Source organism: Simochromis diagramma, unplaced genomic scaffold, assembly GCF_900408965.1.
Source record: "Simochromis diagramma unplaced genomic scaffold, fSimDia1.1 OVJJ01000463.1, whole genome shotgun sequence".
Taxonomy (NCBI): domain Eukaryota; kingdom Metazoa; phylum Chordata; class Actinopteri; order Cichliformes; family Cichlidae; genus Simochromis; species Simochromis diagramma.
Genome location: NW_024386941.1, coordinates 4,135,799 through 4,153,341, shown reverse-complemented (window position 1 = coordinate 4,153,341; position 17,543 = coordinate 4,135,799). Strand labels below are relative to the sequence as shown.

At 38.8% G+C, this 17,543-nt stretch overlaps 5 protein-coding genes across 6 annotated transcripts in view; all 5 read left to right on the top strand.

Annotated features, from left to right (window-relative positions):
- Window positions 1-548: 548 nt before the first annotated feature.
- LOC120736967 (claudin-17-like) lies at window positions 549-1,636 on the top strand. The gene has a single exon (XM_040037379.1). It carries the CDS (start codon window positions 738-740, stop codon window positions 1,425-1,427), a length of 690 nt encoding a protein of 229 aa, XP_039893313.1. The 5' UTR covers window positions 549-737; the 3' UTR covers window positions 1,428-1,636.
- A 1,189-nt stretch (window positions 1,637-2,825) lies between these two features.
- cldn8.2 (claudin 8.2) lies at window positions 2,826-4,288 on the top strand. Its single transcript, XM_040037377.1, has one exon. It carries the CDS (start codon window positions 2,903-2,905, stop codon window positions 3,788-3,790), a length of 888 nt encoding a protein of 295 aa, XP_039893311.1. The 5' UTR covers window positions 2,826-2,902; the 3' UTR covers window positions 3,791-4,288.
- A 1,210-nt stretch (window positions 4,289-5,498) lies between these two features.
- cldn8.1 (claudin 8.1) lies at window positions 5,499-6,763 on the top strand. The gene has a single exon (XM_040037378.1). It carries the CDS (start codon window positions 5,583-5,585, stop codon window positions 6,363-6,365), a length of 783 nt encoding a protein of 260 aa, XP_039893312.1. The 5' UTR covers window positions 5,499-5,582; the 3' UTR covers window positions 6,366-6,763.
- Window positions 6,764-6,799: 36 nt separating this feature from the next.
- On the top strand, window positions 6,800-11,587 carry LOC120737092 (claudin-8-like). Its single transcript, XM_040037569.1, has one exon. The coding sequence runs from the start codon at window positions 8,076-8,078 to the stop codon at window positions 9,153-9,155; it is 1,080 nt and encodes a 359-aa protein (XP_039893503.1). The 5' UTR covers window positions 6,800-8,075; the 3' UTR covers window positions 9,156-11,587.
- Window positions 11,588-12,027: 440 nt separating this feature from the next.
- Window positions 12,028-17,543, top strand: part of LOC120737088 (glutamate receptor ionotropic, kainate 1) — a 29,424-nt gene continuing 23,908 nt past the window's right edge. For both annotated transcript variants that reach the window (XM_040037564.1, XM_040037563.1), the window contains exon 1: window positions 12,028-12,198. In XM_040037564.1, the coding sequence (XP_039893498.1) occupies window positions 12,108-12,198 (91 nt within the window). In that variant the 5' untranslated portion in view covers window positions 12,028-12,107. The remainder of the gene's footprint in view (window positions 12,199-17,543) is intronic.

The following is a 17,543-nucleotide window of genomic DNA, read 5'->3' as shown; positions in this document are numbered from 1 at the left end:
GGCGTTGCACGTCCTAGACCAGGTTTAAATAAAGGAGTGGCTTTTTCACCTTGTAATTCCCTGCTGTTTTTTTCCCTCTTTACCTGAAATCAGACGGACAATCTCCCTTGTAAATCATGCCAAATACCTGGCACGATTCAGGAAAACAAAATCGACTTCAATGTCTAGAAAGCATCCTTCTACGAACAAATTAATTTATACTTTCAATCACAGGTGGTAAATAATACCGGGTTCAATGGCCACAACAGATCATTTTGCTTACATCTGATGTATTATATACACAAAAAATGTAGCTTTGAATGTGAGCTCTTGTTGCAGGGAAATGGGACCATCTGGATGTAATCATCTGTATGTGGGCTTGCATTGAAAACAGTGAATGCGTTGCTTCTGAGGATGACTAAACATAAATTTTTTCTTGGATTTTTTTCAATATTCAACAGGCTAATTCATTGCTGTTCACTTCAAGGCTTGTATTACTTGTAATACTTAGTCTAGTTACTCCAGGCTTTGTTTGGGTGGCCTTGGAATATATTTATAGCATAATAAGACCCAAACCAATCTTATAAGAATTTTACAAACTGCCACTGTATAGTAAGCAATCTGACAAACCGAAACCAGTATGATAACATTACAGGAATGCTGATAGTATCGCAGATTTAAAGCTTTGTAAAAGAGGTGCACTGGGCAGTGTTTTCATTAGACAAGAGACGAGAGACGAAACTTTATCCTTCCAAACGATGCAGGCAAAATCTGAGATTTTAGCACTGGTCCTGGGCGCCCTGGGCTTATGTGGGACAATAGTCACCACTTGTCTGCCCCATTGGAGGGTTTCTGCCTTCATCGGTGCCAACATCATCGTCATGGAGGAGCTCTTAGAGGGCTTGTGGATGAACTGCTACCGACAGGCTAACATCAACATCCAGTGCAAGGTGTATGACTCGCTGTTAATTCTCCCACCAGAGCTGCAGGCAGCGAGGGGGCTCATGTGTGTCTCCATAGTCCTGGCTTTCATCTCGTTGTTGCTCACAGGATTCGGGATCCAGAAGAGCAGCTGTTGTGGTGACAATTTAAAGAGTAAGAATATCACCTATGCATTAGGAGGGATTCTGTTTCTACTTTCCTTTTTGACCACACTCATCCCCGTAAGCTGGGTGGCCCATACTGTCATCAGTAACTTCTATAACCCGACAACGCTGGATGCTCAGAAGCGGGAGCTGGGATTGTCCCTCTTCATTGGCTGGGCCACTTCTGGTGTTTTGCTAATCACCGGGATCATTGTGCTGTTTAGGTACAGCAAACGCAGTGCAAAGGAAGATCAGCGCTACATTGAAGCATATCATATGGTGAAAAGGAATGAACAGAAGGCGGACAGTGTTGACTTTTCAAGAGCGAAATCTAGTTTTCATACAAATCAGGAATATGTGTAAATAACTGTACTGCAGTGTACTAATTACATATTAGATGTTGCTCATAAATACATGGAGAGACGTGTTTTATTTGCAATGATATATTTAAATCAATATGTAACCATGTTCTATTGTACTAAGCATTTGTCTTGTCTGCACTGTTTGGTTTACAGATGCAGCAAAAATATTTGGTCAATATGCTGTACATGAATAAACAACATTGCCTGTGTTTAAAGTAATATAATTTTTGGCAAATCTATATTATCACTGATCAACAATACACTGCTTGCAGTGGCTATCACCGATCAACTTCAATCTTAATACAGCTCTTACTCCAATGACCCTGAGAATGTCATCACGGTTTTTAAGTACTTTTTTGGCTGCAAGTCTGTATTTTCTGTATTTATTTAAGTCATTTTTGTTGTGCTTAATGATGAATTTCTCATCTGAGACATGACAAATGCAACTGCTTCACTGTCTTATTTCATTATATTTCATGATCTAATAATCCCGCCAACCAAGTGAACAGATAATTTATTAAAATCTTTAATTCAGTTTGTTTGTGTGATTCAATTCATAGAATTTCTACTTTTTTGTGGAAAGCAAATACTTGACCAACACTCCATTCAGGTATTTTTCTTGTACTAAAAACCTAAGGTGGAAAAGTGAAAACAGCCAATGAAGAAGTGCCTCATTTTCACATTTGACAGAACAGAAACTAAAATGTTTCTGTGGCTGCAACAAGGGAACGACCCTGTGTGATAATGACAAAAGGCCCTCCCCCTCAGGTTTCTTTGTGCGACACCTTTTCATCAGCTCGTCTTACGTGTAGAGAAGCAGTGCGTTTCACATCTGTGATCATCCACCCATCAGCTTTTTGTTTGTGAGATGGAGTCGTTTCCCTACACCCATTAGTGTAGTTGGATGCTACAGTTGTTATATTAGTTTTATTCATTTTTTCAACATTTATAGCAAGTCTTTTTTATCTGGCAAATCCTTTCAAATGATAAAACTGGCCACACATTGCATTAGTTAAATTTAAGTTAGCACATGTAATAGTACTGAGATATTACATCGTATGTTCACAATACATCCCTATGCTAAATGTTCTCTAAAATTACATCAAGTATTTCAGTGTAGTATTAAAAATATGTTACATACTTTTCATTAACTTTGACTTTTTTGCTTGATTTTTTTTAAATATGATGTTGATTAAACCTAGTTGTTACTGTGGTAACAAGATTTAGTGATTTTTAATAACTAAAAACTAACGACTGATCATTAGTACTGGAGGTATTCAAAACAAACAGCACTCCTTTGTGTCTCGCCATTTATCTGATGGCTCTGAAGCAGCTTAACCAGTAAGGCTGCATTGCATCATTAGCATAGTTTTTGTGGGTGTATAAGTTCCTCAACTTGTTGTTGTTCTCAGATTTTTCTCTTCAGCTGTATAAGTGCACCAGAAGGTTGAGATTAAGCTTTCTGTGTTAACCAGAATGGCCACTTACACTGCTTACAGTGGCTACAGCAAGCCACCTCAATCTTATGTTGGCAGTTACTACGATGGGAAGCCGGCGCTGACAAATGGAGAGTACGGAGAGTATGGGGACTCTGTATATGAGGAAAAGAAGAAAATTGAAAAACGGAAGCAACGAAATGCTATCTGCTGTGAGGTAGTAGCTCTCATCATTGGCTTCATTGGACTAATTGGCGTTGCCGCTGTGACGGGCCTACCGATGTGGAAGGTAACAGCCTTTATTCAGGAGAACATTATTGTCATGGAGACCCGCTGGGAGGGTTTGTGGATGAACTGCTACAGACAAGCCAACATCAGAATGCAATGTAAAGTGTACGATTCCCTGCTGTTTCTGCCTCCTGATCTCCAGGCTGCCAGGGGTCTGATGTGCAGCTCTGTGGCTCTGACCACCTTCGCCCTTATTGTTTCAGCAGTGGGGATGAAATGCACAAAAGTGGTGGACCACCGGGCTCGTACCAAGCATATTGTTCTTGTGGCTGGTGGCTGCCTGTTCCTCATGGGTTGCCTTACAACCATAATTCCCGTGTCCTGGACAGCCCATGTCATCATCCAAGATTTTTACAACCCTCTACTGATCGATGCCCAGCGTAGAGAGCTCGGGGAGGCCCTTTACATTGGCTGGGTGACTTCAGCGTTGCTTTTCAGTGCCGGAGTGATCCTGCTTTGCCGCCATGCTCCCCGCACCCAAGATCCAGATGAGAGGTTTCAATACAACCCCACAGGAAGCTTCTACCAACCCGCATACACCAACCAGCCAGCATACACCTACCAGCCAGCATATACCTACCAGCCTGCTTACTCTGCAGCCCCACCAGGATCTGTGATATACGCACCAAGTCAATACTAAAGATTTTTGGACTTTTTTTTTTAAAATAAACTTGCCAAAATTTGGCACATTTGATGAGGAGAACTGATTAACTGTCGTTCACTTGAAACAACCAGATATTTCTTTACTTATCAAAGTGTACTGCAAATACTCCGAATCATTATGGACTTGAATGTGTTTCGATGCTGACAAACTGCTGGATTTCTATATTCCTTGTTTGGGTTTTTTTTTTTAACCCTTTTGCTTAATTCACACTAAATTATATTCTAGCACAGTATGTGTAATCTATTACATCTGTTAATGTTACAACAATTGCATGTTGATATTGCGTTCTTTACAGTTTCTGACTTGCTCTCCAAGGACAAATTGTCAACTAGGCCCTTTTTTCAGATTGTAAACCAGTGATTTGTTTTCAACACTGTTATAAATTAAAATATTACATACATGTTTTTTCAAAATGCTGGCCAAAGTATCTGGCCAAATTTGTTTTTTTCCTAATAAAGTAAATGGCTTGTAAAAGAGAATCTTGTTGTATTTTTTCCCCCCAATGTCTAACACAACAGTACATAGCTGATCAAGAAGTTAAAGGTGCATTATAATGTAAGCAGTGTTTCAGTGCTGACAAATGATCTTAAATTTGTTGTAAATTTCCAAAACCTCCAACTGAAACTGCACTTTCTTCACTCACTAGTGAGCAAATGGAAATATATGTCATTTCTATTGTAGTGTGTGGAAATGTGCCTAAACTGGTAAAACCAGGCTGTTTACACAGATCCACCCACTGTACAAACCTACCAGGTGACTTTATTTCAACCAAACAGGAATTGGTTGCTTTTTTTTTCCCCCCTGAGAGGAGAGTGACACAAGAGACCCAGACAAGAAATCCAGTACTGACAGTCATACATGTGTAACATGTGAGACCCTTAAAGCAAACCAAAATATATAAGAATATTAAAGAAAATACAAACGCACACACGCACACGCACGTACAAATTGTTTCCTTTTCACGGTACTTCTAAAATGTACTTATCAAATGTATTAAAAAAATGTTGAATATTTGTCATAATTTGCCATACTTTGTTCTTTTTTTCCCGCCGTTCTACTACTACTCATATTCTGTTAAAACTACACATCTCTCATATCTTTCATATACACACACAGAAGCAGACTTCCCCCGACCCACTGTTTGTCTTGTCTGCTGTGCGCTCCTGTCTTTAACAGTGTGCTTTACAAAAATGGGGGACAAAGAGTTTTGTCCATTGCTGTTATTTTGTGTCTCCAGTTCCCCTACATGCCCATGTACCATGAGGCCCTCCACAATAGCAGTAAATGATTAAAAATAAAGATGAAGTAATAAACAGGAAGTGAATCAGAACTGATTTTTGATCTGTAACTATAACTGGTAATACATTAACAGAGTATGTTTACCAGTGATACATTTGACGATTCTGAACATGCCCCCATTGTTAAGAAACACCTCGTTGTTTTGTCTTCTTTTAAACCGAAGTCCGAGAATGTAAACTGAGACTTCTGAGTAAACAAAGGGGGAAGCTTAGAGCAGCTACTGGGTTGCTGTACAAAGAATTAAAGGCCCAAGGGATTCAGTTTCCTAGCAACATGTCACAATTCCCACTACCTCCCATTCTGGTGTTATGTCCACAGGGAGGAGGGTGTACAGGTGAACATGAACCTGCTCCTCCTCCATCGGGATGCAAAGCCACTCCACAGAGAAAACCTACTGCTTCCTACAGCAGTCACACTGTGTCCGCACACTATTGCTCTTCTGAGCTTGGATGAGTAAGTGAAGAACAGGATGGCAAACTCAGCACTGGAGATTGTGGGTCTTTTAGTATCCCTAATCGGGCTGATCGGGGCAGCAGCAACTACAGGAATGCCTATGTGGCGCGTCACAGCCTTCATTGGAGACAATATCATCGTGTTTGAGACTCTGTTTGAGGGCTTGTGGATGAATTGCTACCAACAGGCAAGCTTCAGGATGCAGTGTAAAGTGTACGACTCTCTCCTGGCCCTGACTCCTGACCTGCAGGCGGCAAGGGGGCTTATGTGCTGTTCTCTGGCACTGAGTGGTCTTGGTGTGCTGATCAGTCTGATAGGCATGCAGTGCACATCATGCATCCAAAACAATGATCGAGCTAAGCGGCTGGTTCTCATCATTGCTGGTAGCATGATCATATTGGGTTGCTTCTGTGTCCTCATCCCAGTCTCCTGGACGGGTCACGTCATCATCACTAACTTCTACAACCCCTTGCTGATCGATGCCCAGCGGAGAGAGCTTGGAGCAGCTCTCTACATTGGCTGGGTAACTTCGGCTTTCTTGTTTGCTGGAGGATGCATTTTTATTTGCTGTAATATACAGTCGGATGACAAAGATTCAGAGCGATACCTATACTCCAAGGCCTCAGACTATTCGGTCTACCCTCAACAGCCATTACAGCCTCTACAGCCTCAACAACTGATGACGCTTCCCCAACCACGATCTCAGCCAATGCTATCAAGATACCCATCGTCTATCTACAGTTACCAGTCCAGATATCCCTCTGTACACAGTGCACACAGTGGGGTCGCGTTTCTGTAAACACTTATTTTTATTTTTGTTTTTTTAATTGATCGGAAACTGCATTTCAGGTTTAAGAGAAAATGTGTGTGAACCAATACACCATTTCTACTGCGTTATGTGTATTAATTCAATTTTATACTAACAGCCTTATATTTTATACAAATGCTTAAAAAAAAATGTGTACATTTATGCTGTATATAACAATTTAATTCAATCTTTAACCACTGAAAATTATTAAAAAGTTGACTTACTGTAAAACATGCACTTTGTTAATGGGACATGTCATCTCTGAAAAACAAGAGTAGTTGTAACTACATTTAACCCTCTCAGGCTCAAATTAAGTTTTTGTTGCTAATGCACAAAAGAATACCTGCAGTGGTACTTCTGAGTAAAAAAAACTCATAAAATATGCATGCGGGGTAATCAGGTTGTTAGCTTTTAACTGTTGCAAATCTGCAACGCCTGCCTTGAGAGGGTTAAAGCTTTAGTCATTTCAAAAAATATTTCTTAACTGTGTCCGAGCTGTGCTGCTAAAAAAGAAAAGAAAAGAAACAGCTCAAACTCATCTCTGTGGCACAAATAGTCTCTCATTGTCACATTGTCACAGTCTTCTGTTTCTTCTTTTTTTTTGTTAATCGTTGCTAATCAGTTTCAACTAGTATTCAAATCAAAAGTAATAACTATACGATGGCAGGTGTAGAAGCAGTACAAGAAAAGACCAACAAACACATAACGCTTCATGTGTGAAATGAAAAGAAGAAACAGTTTTCAGTTTTCATTATGAGTATTTCACTGGAAAGTAAATGCCATCTATCTAAAATACCTCCCAAACTAGGATGTTTATGGTGTTTGCTTAACCAAAAAAAAAATCCTGAATCTGTTTAAGTTGGCCAGGTAAAGAGGAAATAGTTACATAAAAACAAGATACTGGATTTAAGGCTACTTGCTTAAGGTGTGGCAGCATAGCCAGATAGTTACAAAGAAAGCATTGAGACAACGGCATAATCATATGATCCAAATTTGCAAGTCACTTTGAATAGAAAACCAAGCAGACTGTGTTAAACATTTCTGTCTCTGTTCAATAGAATACGACTTCTTAATCGAACAGGTCGCTTATTTTCAGTTTTAGTAAGTTCAAATGTAAACTATACAACTTGAACTTCAAAATAAAACAGTAATGTCACTGCTGTTGGGTAACGCAAATATTTGTGACGTAAGGACAATGTAGTGTTTATTGTTGCTTGAGGTTTCACGCAATAATTTCTGAAGCCATAATGAATACATGTTGACAAGTTCTGTACATAATTTAAACTTAGACATCTAAACTGTAACTATCTAGAACAAACTGTATTTGGCCTGTGTTATGTGAGATCCCCCTCATTTCACTATCCTCTAAGGTCATCTCTGCTCCCCTGTGGACAATATAAGAACTACATGCGCTGTACTAAACTGTACCACATATTAATGTTTGCTTCTGGGTTGTACCGCATATAAAGAGTAAGAAAACATGGCAAATAATTAAAATTAAAATAAAAAAAAATAGTGCTTGGTGTTGTCTTGTTTTGTGTGTACAGTGTTGGAGAAAGTAATGACTGACCCCTATCATCTGAGAACCATAAACACAAAATAAGCAGACCTCCTGCTACCCTCATCCCTCTAAACCAATCAGGTGAATGCAGGACCTCTTACCCATAACAAACTGTCTTGTACAGCAAGCAACTGTTGTGGATGAGAGCCATTCTAATTCTGGATTTAACCATGATTCAAGGTGCTTCAGAGCTAGCTGCAATATGCGTGGGCTTGGTTGGCTTGATCGGTGCCTCGGCTACCACGGGGTTGCCCATGTGGAAGGTGACCGCGTTCATCGGAGAAAACATAATTGTGATGGAAACCCGCTGGGAAGGCCTATGGATGAACTGCTACAGACAAGCCAACATCAGAATGCAATGTAAGGTTTATGACTCCCTGCTGTATCTGCCCCCTGAATTACAGGCTGCCAGGGGTCTGATGTGCTCTGCTGTGGCCTTGTCAGCGGTGGGGCTTCTTGTGGCTCTGCCAGGAATGCGATGCGTGTCCTGTATTCGGGGTAATGATTGGGCTAAGACCATTATATTGATGGTTGCAGGGGTTATGCAGTTCATGGCGTGCATCTGTGTCTTTATCCCCGTGTCGTGGACAGGTCATGTTATCATTACAGATTTTTACAATCCTTTGCTGATTGATGCCCAGAGAAGAGAGCTAGGAGAGGCTCTTTACATTGGATGGGTGACAGGTGCTGTGCTTTTCGCCTCATCCTTGTTGTTTGTCTGCCGCCGTTTGCCCAAAGGCAAAGGCTCGTTTGATATGTATCACCCACCAAACTTACTTAGTTATAAGCCAACGCCCAATAGGCCAGCTCTGATGAATTATCATCCCCTGTCCAGCCTTCGATCGACTGGTTCCGTTGGACAAAACGCTGCAATGCCACTGCAAACTGTCATTCCAGTAAGGACAAATAATGGAACAGTATTAAACCCACCTGTTGTCTATAATCTGACTCCTCAGGAAAACGCATCACTGCTATATCAAGGCAGTATGTCTCATCACCCCTCAGTGCAGAGCTCTAACCACAGTGGAAACTTGTATGCTCCAGAGAACTCCTTATACATGAGTCAGAACACCATACCATATTCACTCACTTATGTTCCCACCACGTCCTACCAGTCCAGCTTCCATCCAGTTCCACAGACTCCTATTTTCATAACATATAAAGAATCAAGAGCTCAATCAGTGCCTTACAGTGAGATGAGAGGTGGTGTATACATATAAGGAAAAATCCACAACTGAGTTTAATCCTAATGCATATACTGAATAATACTGAACGGTGTGTTTAAAGTTTTTGTGCTGTTAATAACTGTTTTAAATGTTTTGCACTGTGGAAAAAATGTCTGCTTTTATCAAATGGGACACAACCATTGTTATTAGTATACACAAAGATGAGCCTTTGTAAACCATTTAACCTCTGTAGAAATCACCAGGATGGAAAGTTATAGCTTAATGTTTTGCAACCTTTTGCAGCCATTTGTTCAAAAACCTCTAGAATTGTTATCGTTATCACGATGTCTCAGTGTGTGTTTTGCTATCATGATGTGTTTTCCACCAGCCAGATGTATAAATAACTTGTTATTATTATTATTATTATTGCTTGCCTGTAATTTCGATTAGCAATGATCATTAAAACCACATTTTAATTTACAAATGTTAGTAGTTGGCAGGTGTTTTTTTTTTTGTTTGTTTTTTTTAAATACAACACTTCACTCTGTAGGTGTGTATAAACTGTTTATTATTTCCCAGAGGGAAAACCTTTTTTTTTCCAGAGATAGCAGTGAGGGTAGATTAAGGGTATATGCTCTGTGAGGTCCCAGAAGCCCGCTGAATTCTTCTTTCTGCATTTTGAGCAAGTTTGATTATGGAAGACATATTTTATGGTAAAAGAAAAAAAAAAAAAAAAAAAAAGCAAATGTTCTTAGAAAAGTAATGATGAAATTTCTTGTTTTAAAGCTTTACTAAACTAAACTACTTAACTAAAAACTCAAACCACATTAAAATCTAAAACAATGAGAAATTAAAGTTGCTAAAAATGAATTTGACATGCATATTATATATATTTTTTAAATATTTTAGATATGTAACAAAAGATTGTTTGAAACTAAAGACAAGTGTGGTTCACACAAATTTGTGAACCGCACATTGGACTTATTTGAGAAATCAGAAATTAATCGAGCATAACAGTCAACCACTAAAACAAGCAAGCAAATAATTTGCATTTCTAAACATTCTAATAAGAAAATGTGTTTTATTATCATTATTTACTTTTTTTCTAAATCAGTGAATTTTAAAATTTAGCGATAAAACAAAAATAGTTATATTTTAGCTTTAAAATATGATCTTAATTAAAAACCTTCCACACAATGGTGGATTAACCATTACAGAAACATAAGAAATTATTTTGTTAATCACCAGCACTATTAATTTAGGGCATCTTTGGCATAAATCTTGCATTAGGTGGTGGACTAATAAATGTGTTAAACTGTGTACTGTATATACTTATATATTTTATAAATACATGCTGGCAATTAAAATCTCTTCACAATGCAAATCTTCAAAACAAATTTTCTATACTGACATTATATCACCACTAGATGACACCAGAGATCTTCCCAGTGCAGTTTTTTAAGTTGGCGAGCTCCAGATATAGAAGAGACACATATTATGAAGCTAAATATCATAATATAGGAATAAATTGGGGGGGGGGGGGGGGAGCACCAGGATTAGGCTTAAAGCAAAGCATAAACTATCCATGGTCAAGCAACTAGTATCTTTTTGTTCTCCATTCACATGTTCAACCACAACAAGAGATTTTTTTTTGATCATCAGTTTTTGAAGTCTCATGTTAAAATATGTCCATAACATGTATGCTGTTGGATGTACGTAAACTATTTTATTTGACATTGTGATAAATTCATTACATTTTACTTACTAGAAAATGAATTTTAAAGAGTACTTTACAGTTGAGGATATTGAGCTTTTACTTTGTGAGTGGGAAAAAAAACAGCTTAAATATCACTCTCTAATTTAGCCAATTTCCTGATAATCAAAAATATAGTAATTACACTAATCTCAAGAAACCCATCAGACATTCTTGGTTCAGAATGGCCACTTCAAATCTCAAGCCACTCTTCCTCAAGGAATAAAGCAAAGAGTATCAAGGTAACCTGAACACATTTTATTTAACTACAAGACCGTGGCAGTTGAACGGTTTGAGGTAGTTAATCTTCAAGGGAGCGTCAACGACCAGTATGGAGATTAGATTTGCGTTTCCATCAGGACTGGACCAAAGATTTAATCATTCCTCGGTGTACCAAAGCAGAGATCTTGTCGAGGTCGAATGTTGCCAGATTTGAAGTTAATCTTCAGGACGTATCCATGTTTGCGGATCAGCGGCTTGGCTGTGCCCTCAATTGAGCGCCTGTATGGGAAGGATCTTCAACTGTGTCGAGTGAGCCGATGACACAGTGAGCAACAGCGGAAACAAGGCAAATTTGATTTCAGAATTAAAGCACTGAAATAAAAGGTGTTTCGGACAGAGGATGCCAAATGAGTCATCAACATATTTATGTGATTAAAGCCTCTGGAAAATAAAAACACACTTTGCTCAGTATAAAAATGAGTGACATTCATGGCTATGTATTTTATTGGGGGGAAAATGTATGTATGTGTTACATTATTATTTGATTTCTATTGTTTGTTAAATTAAATAAAAGAATGTTGTTCATCTTCTGTATGGTTCCAATTTGATTTCCATTTCATCTTTTATTGTGAAATTTGTAAGCAGAAGCTGTTTCCCGTTGCTGCTTACTTGACAACAGGAGCCCAGTGCGGTCCTCCTCCTCAGTTGCAGCCTACAATTCAAGTGTGCACCGGGAAAAACATGATAAGAAGGCTATCTGGACAGTGAATATGGGAAACAAAACCTTACAGGCATACAAAGGATCCTAGAATGGAAAAATCTGATCAAATCTTTTGATCAGTGACAACTTCAAGTGGAGTGTGTGGTTGTGTTGTTTCTTTTTCTCACCACAATGTGTGAGGGATGGATATGGGTCGGATGCCAGTTTATTTTCGTTACGGATACAAGGACTGGCAGGTTATCAGCATGAATTACTAAGGGGAAAAAAGAAAAATAAATTTGCCATAAATGTTAAATTCAGCTCTGGAGGAATGACCATGGTGAAAAGGAAGGGACTGTTATTTTCGCTGCTGTACTTTATGGCAGAGTTTTGGCTCACTTCGCAGCAAGTCCTGAGAATTGGTAAGTGGTAAAAGTGTCCATGTCATAAATATTTATATAATAACTGTTAACATATTGGCTGCCACTGCGCTCGTCAGCTTTTTCCATCGCTGACCCAGTTATTATGCAGTCTGGGTTGCATCTCATTTCCCACTGGGGTAAAAAAAATATTATGTATCAAGGATTTCAAGCTAGAGCCTTGAAAAATTGGCAATACTTTCTGTGCAACACTGATTGGAATTGTTAAAATGTATTTTCCCTATAGAATGGCACCTAAATAATTAAATGAATACATAAAATATATAAATACAGTTTTGTGGTTTCTCGTAATGCAAGGCATTCTTAATCTCTCTCAGTGCGAGTGCAGCATGCTGTTTCACTTCTTTTAAAAGAACAAAGAAGGCAAATTCAATTACGGCCAAGATTTGTGAAATGATGTCTGTTCATTGCAAATGTATATCTCAGTTACTGTAGTTGAATCGCTTTTGAATCCTGATACCCTCGACCACAAGTTACTGTTAAATACCATAGAGCCAAACGAGATCGAGGCACATCGCATATGTTGTTTTTAGGAGCAAATTTTGAATGTGCAGTTGTTGTTGCGTCTTGCCATCATGTAACTGTCGCTCACTAAGTTGCCTAGCATGCACTGAGTACAAAGCATTGTCAAAAAAAAAAAAGACATATTCAACTTTATTCACCTGTTGTGATGTTTGTGCAATAACCTTAGAATTTTTATTACTGTATTTTTTTTTCTTACTCCAAGAGAGGGTACTGCGGACCGAGCTGTAGGTTATTCAAATGAAATTTTTTATTTTTTTTTAATCAAAATTGTGTTAATCCACTTTGGTTGACCAATGGCAGAGTCTCTCTTTCTCTCTCTTTTCCTTCCATGTTGACAGCAAAGAACAGAAGGAGAGACGGGTGATTAAGTTGGCCTACTGCTACATCTGAAAGCATATACTGTTGGCATAATGTTCTCCTTGGCACACAGCACTGTAAAATTGATACATCACTAAAGAATAAAGAGTGGGCAGTTCAGCAAAACTTATATATATATATATATATATATATATATTTGGCTGCTCCCTACCCTTTCATACTCAAAGGTTTTTTTAAGCTTTGTGTTCACTGATGGCCAGTGACATCTGTGAATGTGGATCTGAGTCCAAAGCTGTCTGTTAAGCCTTTGAGGGTTGACAAGAAGAGTAATTTCAATTTCCCTCTGTGCCTGTAATTAAACAAACAGAGCTCTTGCTTCAGTATCCCCCCTTTGATCTCTGATGTAACTTTGGAACAATGAGCCGGTGTTTGCTGCAAATTAATACTTTCGGGCTCTTTGCTCTTCTCCCATTGGTTATTCACATGGGTTAGAAGATTGCATCACAAAAATGGCTTTTAAAATTTAGCCCTAAGGACTCGTCGTTTTACTTAATGCCTGCAGCAACTCTGAATTTGAATATATATTCAAATTTTTAAAAGAATATAATAAACGTGGCGTTGCATAACTTTAAAAGGCTAAGAAGTCGGTGTGACTTCCTGGTTTCAACAGTCCCGATCTGTGCTCTATATTGTTAATCTCTCAATCATCTATCACTCTCAAAGGCCACCTAATCTTTGTCATTCTCTTCATGACCCACACACATCATAATCCCTCCCATATGGTGTGTGGCTTGGCTCAATTAACATTTCTCCGTCTTGGCTAGCGTCTGCATCAGATTGTGACAGGCTCCCACTTTTTTCACTGGGACTGGTAATAATGGTAAATCTTGTGCTCCAAGCCCTTAAACAACTAACTCTAATCTTCTTTATGCATTAAGTCTCTTCCCCAAATATGGTACTTAGGCAGTGACCAAATCTCATCACTGGGGAGAGCACAGAATCAACACAGAATTAACAGATGTAGCTGGGCCTTCTGTTTACTTTCCCTTTTGTTAAATTTCTTTTTCTCCTCTTGCTTGCATACTTAATGATTACTTTCTGATACATTATGTTTCATTTGTGTATTTATAGCTCAGTCCATATGATAAGAAATGTGGCACCAGCTCAGATCAACTACTGAATTATATTTTGATGAAGTATAAATATTCCAGTATACAGTTTTTAAATCTGGTAGAGTATTACTCTGGCTGTATTAATATAGAAGATTACGTATATTTTTATTCATTTTGAATGTTTCCTAGTGAATCGCAAGGATCTTTCACATAAACAGAGAGACCTCAGTGCTCTACATCAAACAAACATAGTAGGCTGTGAGGACCTTCTCATTCATTCACAGTCTGGCATAGCTCCAGGTTGGAGTGGTGCTGGTGGTGTTGTTGGGGTGGGGGCGGGAGGTCTCTTTGGGAACTGGCCCAGGATGGGGAGAAGGAAGAAAGCACAACACTACGTCATTGTGTTCCTTTGCCTTAAAAGACTCTCCTTCATGTGATTATTGCACGGTCACAAAAAAAATAATACAAAAAGTGGATTAAAATAATTATTTGAAGGACACTGTCTCAATGTCAGCGGGTTTCTGGATTAAAATCAAGTCCATCCTGTTGCCAGAACCTGAACCCGGTTATTTTTCTTGCTGTCTGCACTGAAGTGAGGAAGCCTATAATAAGGATCAGCCTAAAGGTTTCCGCCTGCAGCATAAGCAGAATCTTTTGTTTTTGTGACCTCCTAGCATACATTACCCCAAACCATTGTCTGGCCTATTAAGGATGAGACGGAAGCTCAGTGATCCTGAAAATTATATCATACACAAATTAATGGTAACTATTCATAGGTTGTTTCTTTTTTTAACTCTCAGGACTCACATTTGAAAGCTTCCCTACTGGATATTCACAATTTTGGGAGGAAAATATTTCTCAGTGATTTCTGCTCTATCGTTTAATCTCATCTTGATTCAAACTAATTACAAAAGTATAAATGATCCTTTCTTGTCCCTTCATCTGTTAACCTGTTGAGAGGGAGCACTGATTCATGTGTCATCTGCAAACAAACACTTATTTGTCTTCCAATTTATCAGTATTATATTTGAGAACTGACTGTCATGACTGGTTTGAAGTTATGAAATGTAGATATTCAAAATACTATAAAGATACACTGAGCCAAACAAACACACAGCATCGTCTAAAGGCTTGTATATGTCTGCTGCAAAAGCGAAAAGATCAATTTCATAAAAGATACGCATTTATTAGCCACATATCCTGATCTTTAACCATTTTAACATAAAATTAGTAGTTAATGGAAAACATGTATATCACTGTTGCTGTGTGTTAAAGGGTACATTTTTTTATAAAACACAAACTCGAACATCAGTGTCTATATCAGCTGGACTCCAATTTGATGCTCTGTTTGGATCTGAGGCTGTGGTAAAGATTTTCCACCAAACAAAGGAACAGATGCGTCATTGTCTATTGCACTGACAAGCATTCAAAGCTTTCCTGATTTCCACATCTTTCAGACGATTCCTGGACTATATGTGCAACTTTAATAATGTCTTCCTAAAAAGACAAAAGAAGCACTGAATCTTCACTTGACGCCAGCTGTTAGAGCCTTGGACGAAGCAAACTTCAATTATTTTCTGGTGATATACACAGTGTTTTTGTGAGATCTTAATTAAAAAGCCTGGACTGAATTTTCAATCATATATATATACTTTAGCTAATTTAAAACCATTTCCCCCTCCCCCCCAAAAAATACCCTGAGATCTGCTCTTCACTTCAGTTGTCTGGATGGTTGATGGTGGGTTAGCCTTGCTTGGAGACACCCTGCTTGCCAACTACTCGCAGTTAGACTTGTAGTCAAGACCGCCTAAACCAAGACCAAGACAATACCAAGACCAGAGGGTATTGAGACCAAGACAAGACCAAGACAAAGTCGAGACGAGACCAAGACTGAGACGAGACAAAAAGGTCTTTAAACTGCAGCCAGATGCTGCTTCGTTTACGAGTGTCAGGCATATTTTTGTGTTTTTGCGATGCACTCGCACAGCCCTCTTCACCACTGTCTACTGTCTCACTCACTTACTGAGAGGACAGGCTCACACTCCACTTGACTGTCGCGTCTCTCACCCTCTCTGTTTTTCACATAATGATATTATCCTATATCCTCACATGTGATTGGCCACAATATGGAAGGATTGGAGCATAGCTGAGCCACTGTGTGAGAGCTGAGCAGCGAAAGGAAATTAAGTGAGGAGACGGCTCTCGCTCAATGGGAGTCGACTCTTCTGATTCACTACAAAGCACTCTCTAAGCACGGCTCTTAGAGCTGATGCTTTTGCGCATGACACATTATCGAACGTTACGCTGTGTGTCATGGATACTGTTGACTTCAAACCTGCCTACTACTATGTCGATCTGAGACAGCAAGACCGAGACAGCGAGACCAAGACAAGACCAAGTGATCCGAGACCAAGACAAGACCAAGACCAAAGTCCGTCGAGACCAAGGCAAGACCAAGACCTCGTAAAAGTGGTCTCGAGACATCCAACTCTACTCGCAGTAATGGTGAAATTTGAAAAAGTGCAACACAAACCAGAAATGGAGTTTCATTTATATTAAAAGTTTAATAATTTACCTAGTTATCGCTAAGTCCTTTTACTTTGAAGGCAAAAAGTCAGCCTTTTTCCACTGAATCACTACTTCATGGTGAGCAGTTAGCATCTTCCTTACGAACTATGACAAGGGTCATCTGCCAAAACAGTCAGAAATAGGTGTTTCAGTGCAGCCCTACCACCTCTTTGTGACCAATTTCACCTTGACAGCCAGCAACCACTTGCCAACTGGTTGGGGAATACATATTTTTCCCTGGTGACTCATGGTTGCCAGAGGATCGCAGACTAGTTTCTAGGCCTGTGGTACTGAGCTAATAGAAAGATGGGAATTTTCCTGCAGAGTGAAACTACCTTAGGTAAGCTGGTGATAGTTTATATTTTTTACTAGTTATCTAATGACACTGACTACTGACAGTCACCAGCCTTCCTCAAATCAGGTTCTTTCTCAGGAAATTAAGTAAGTTGTTGCACTTTAAACAAATTTTAAGGCATTATTTCAAGGTGAAATGAAGGGAAAGTTAACCAGTTTGATTTCCCTGCTCCCAAGCTTCAGAGAGGAAATTAATAAGCTTTATTATGTTGGCAATAAAGATTTCATGGCTACAGCTCATCTTTAAAAAATGATAGCTTTATCAGTAAGTCAAATATAAGTCGAGCTCCTAATAGGTTTGTTTTTATTTGGCAGCTTTTAACATATCGGTGAAGCTACATTAATTTTTCATAGTCTTTGAGTCTTAAAAAGACATTTTGTATTATACTGTTAGGTGCAAATGTCATTACATTTTGAGCTCTTAGATGTGAATGGAAAAGTGATTATGTA

What these genes read in the sequence shown, in the direction of transcription:
- cldn8.1 (XM_040037378.1), top strand. Translation starts at nt 5,583, where the DNA reads ATGGCAAACTCAGCACTGGAGATTGTGGGTCTTTTAGTATCCCTAATC.
- LOC120736967 (XM_040037379.1), top strand. Translation starts at nt 738, where the DNA reads ATGCAGGCAAAATCTGAGATTTTAGCACTGGTCCTGGGCGCCCTGGGC.
- cldn8.2 (XM_040037377.1), top strand. Translation starts at nt 2,903, where the DNA reads ATGGCCACTTACACTGCTTACAGTGGCTACAGCAAGCCACCTCAATCT.
- LOC120737092 (XM_040037569.1), top strand. Translation starts at nt 8,076, where the DNA reads ATGAGAGCCATTCTAATTCTGGATTTAACCATGATTCAAGGTGCTTCA.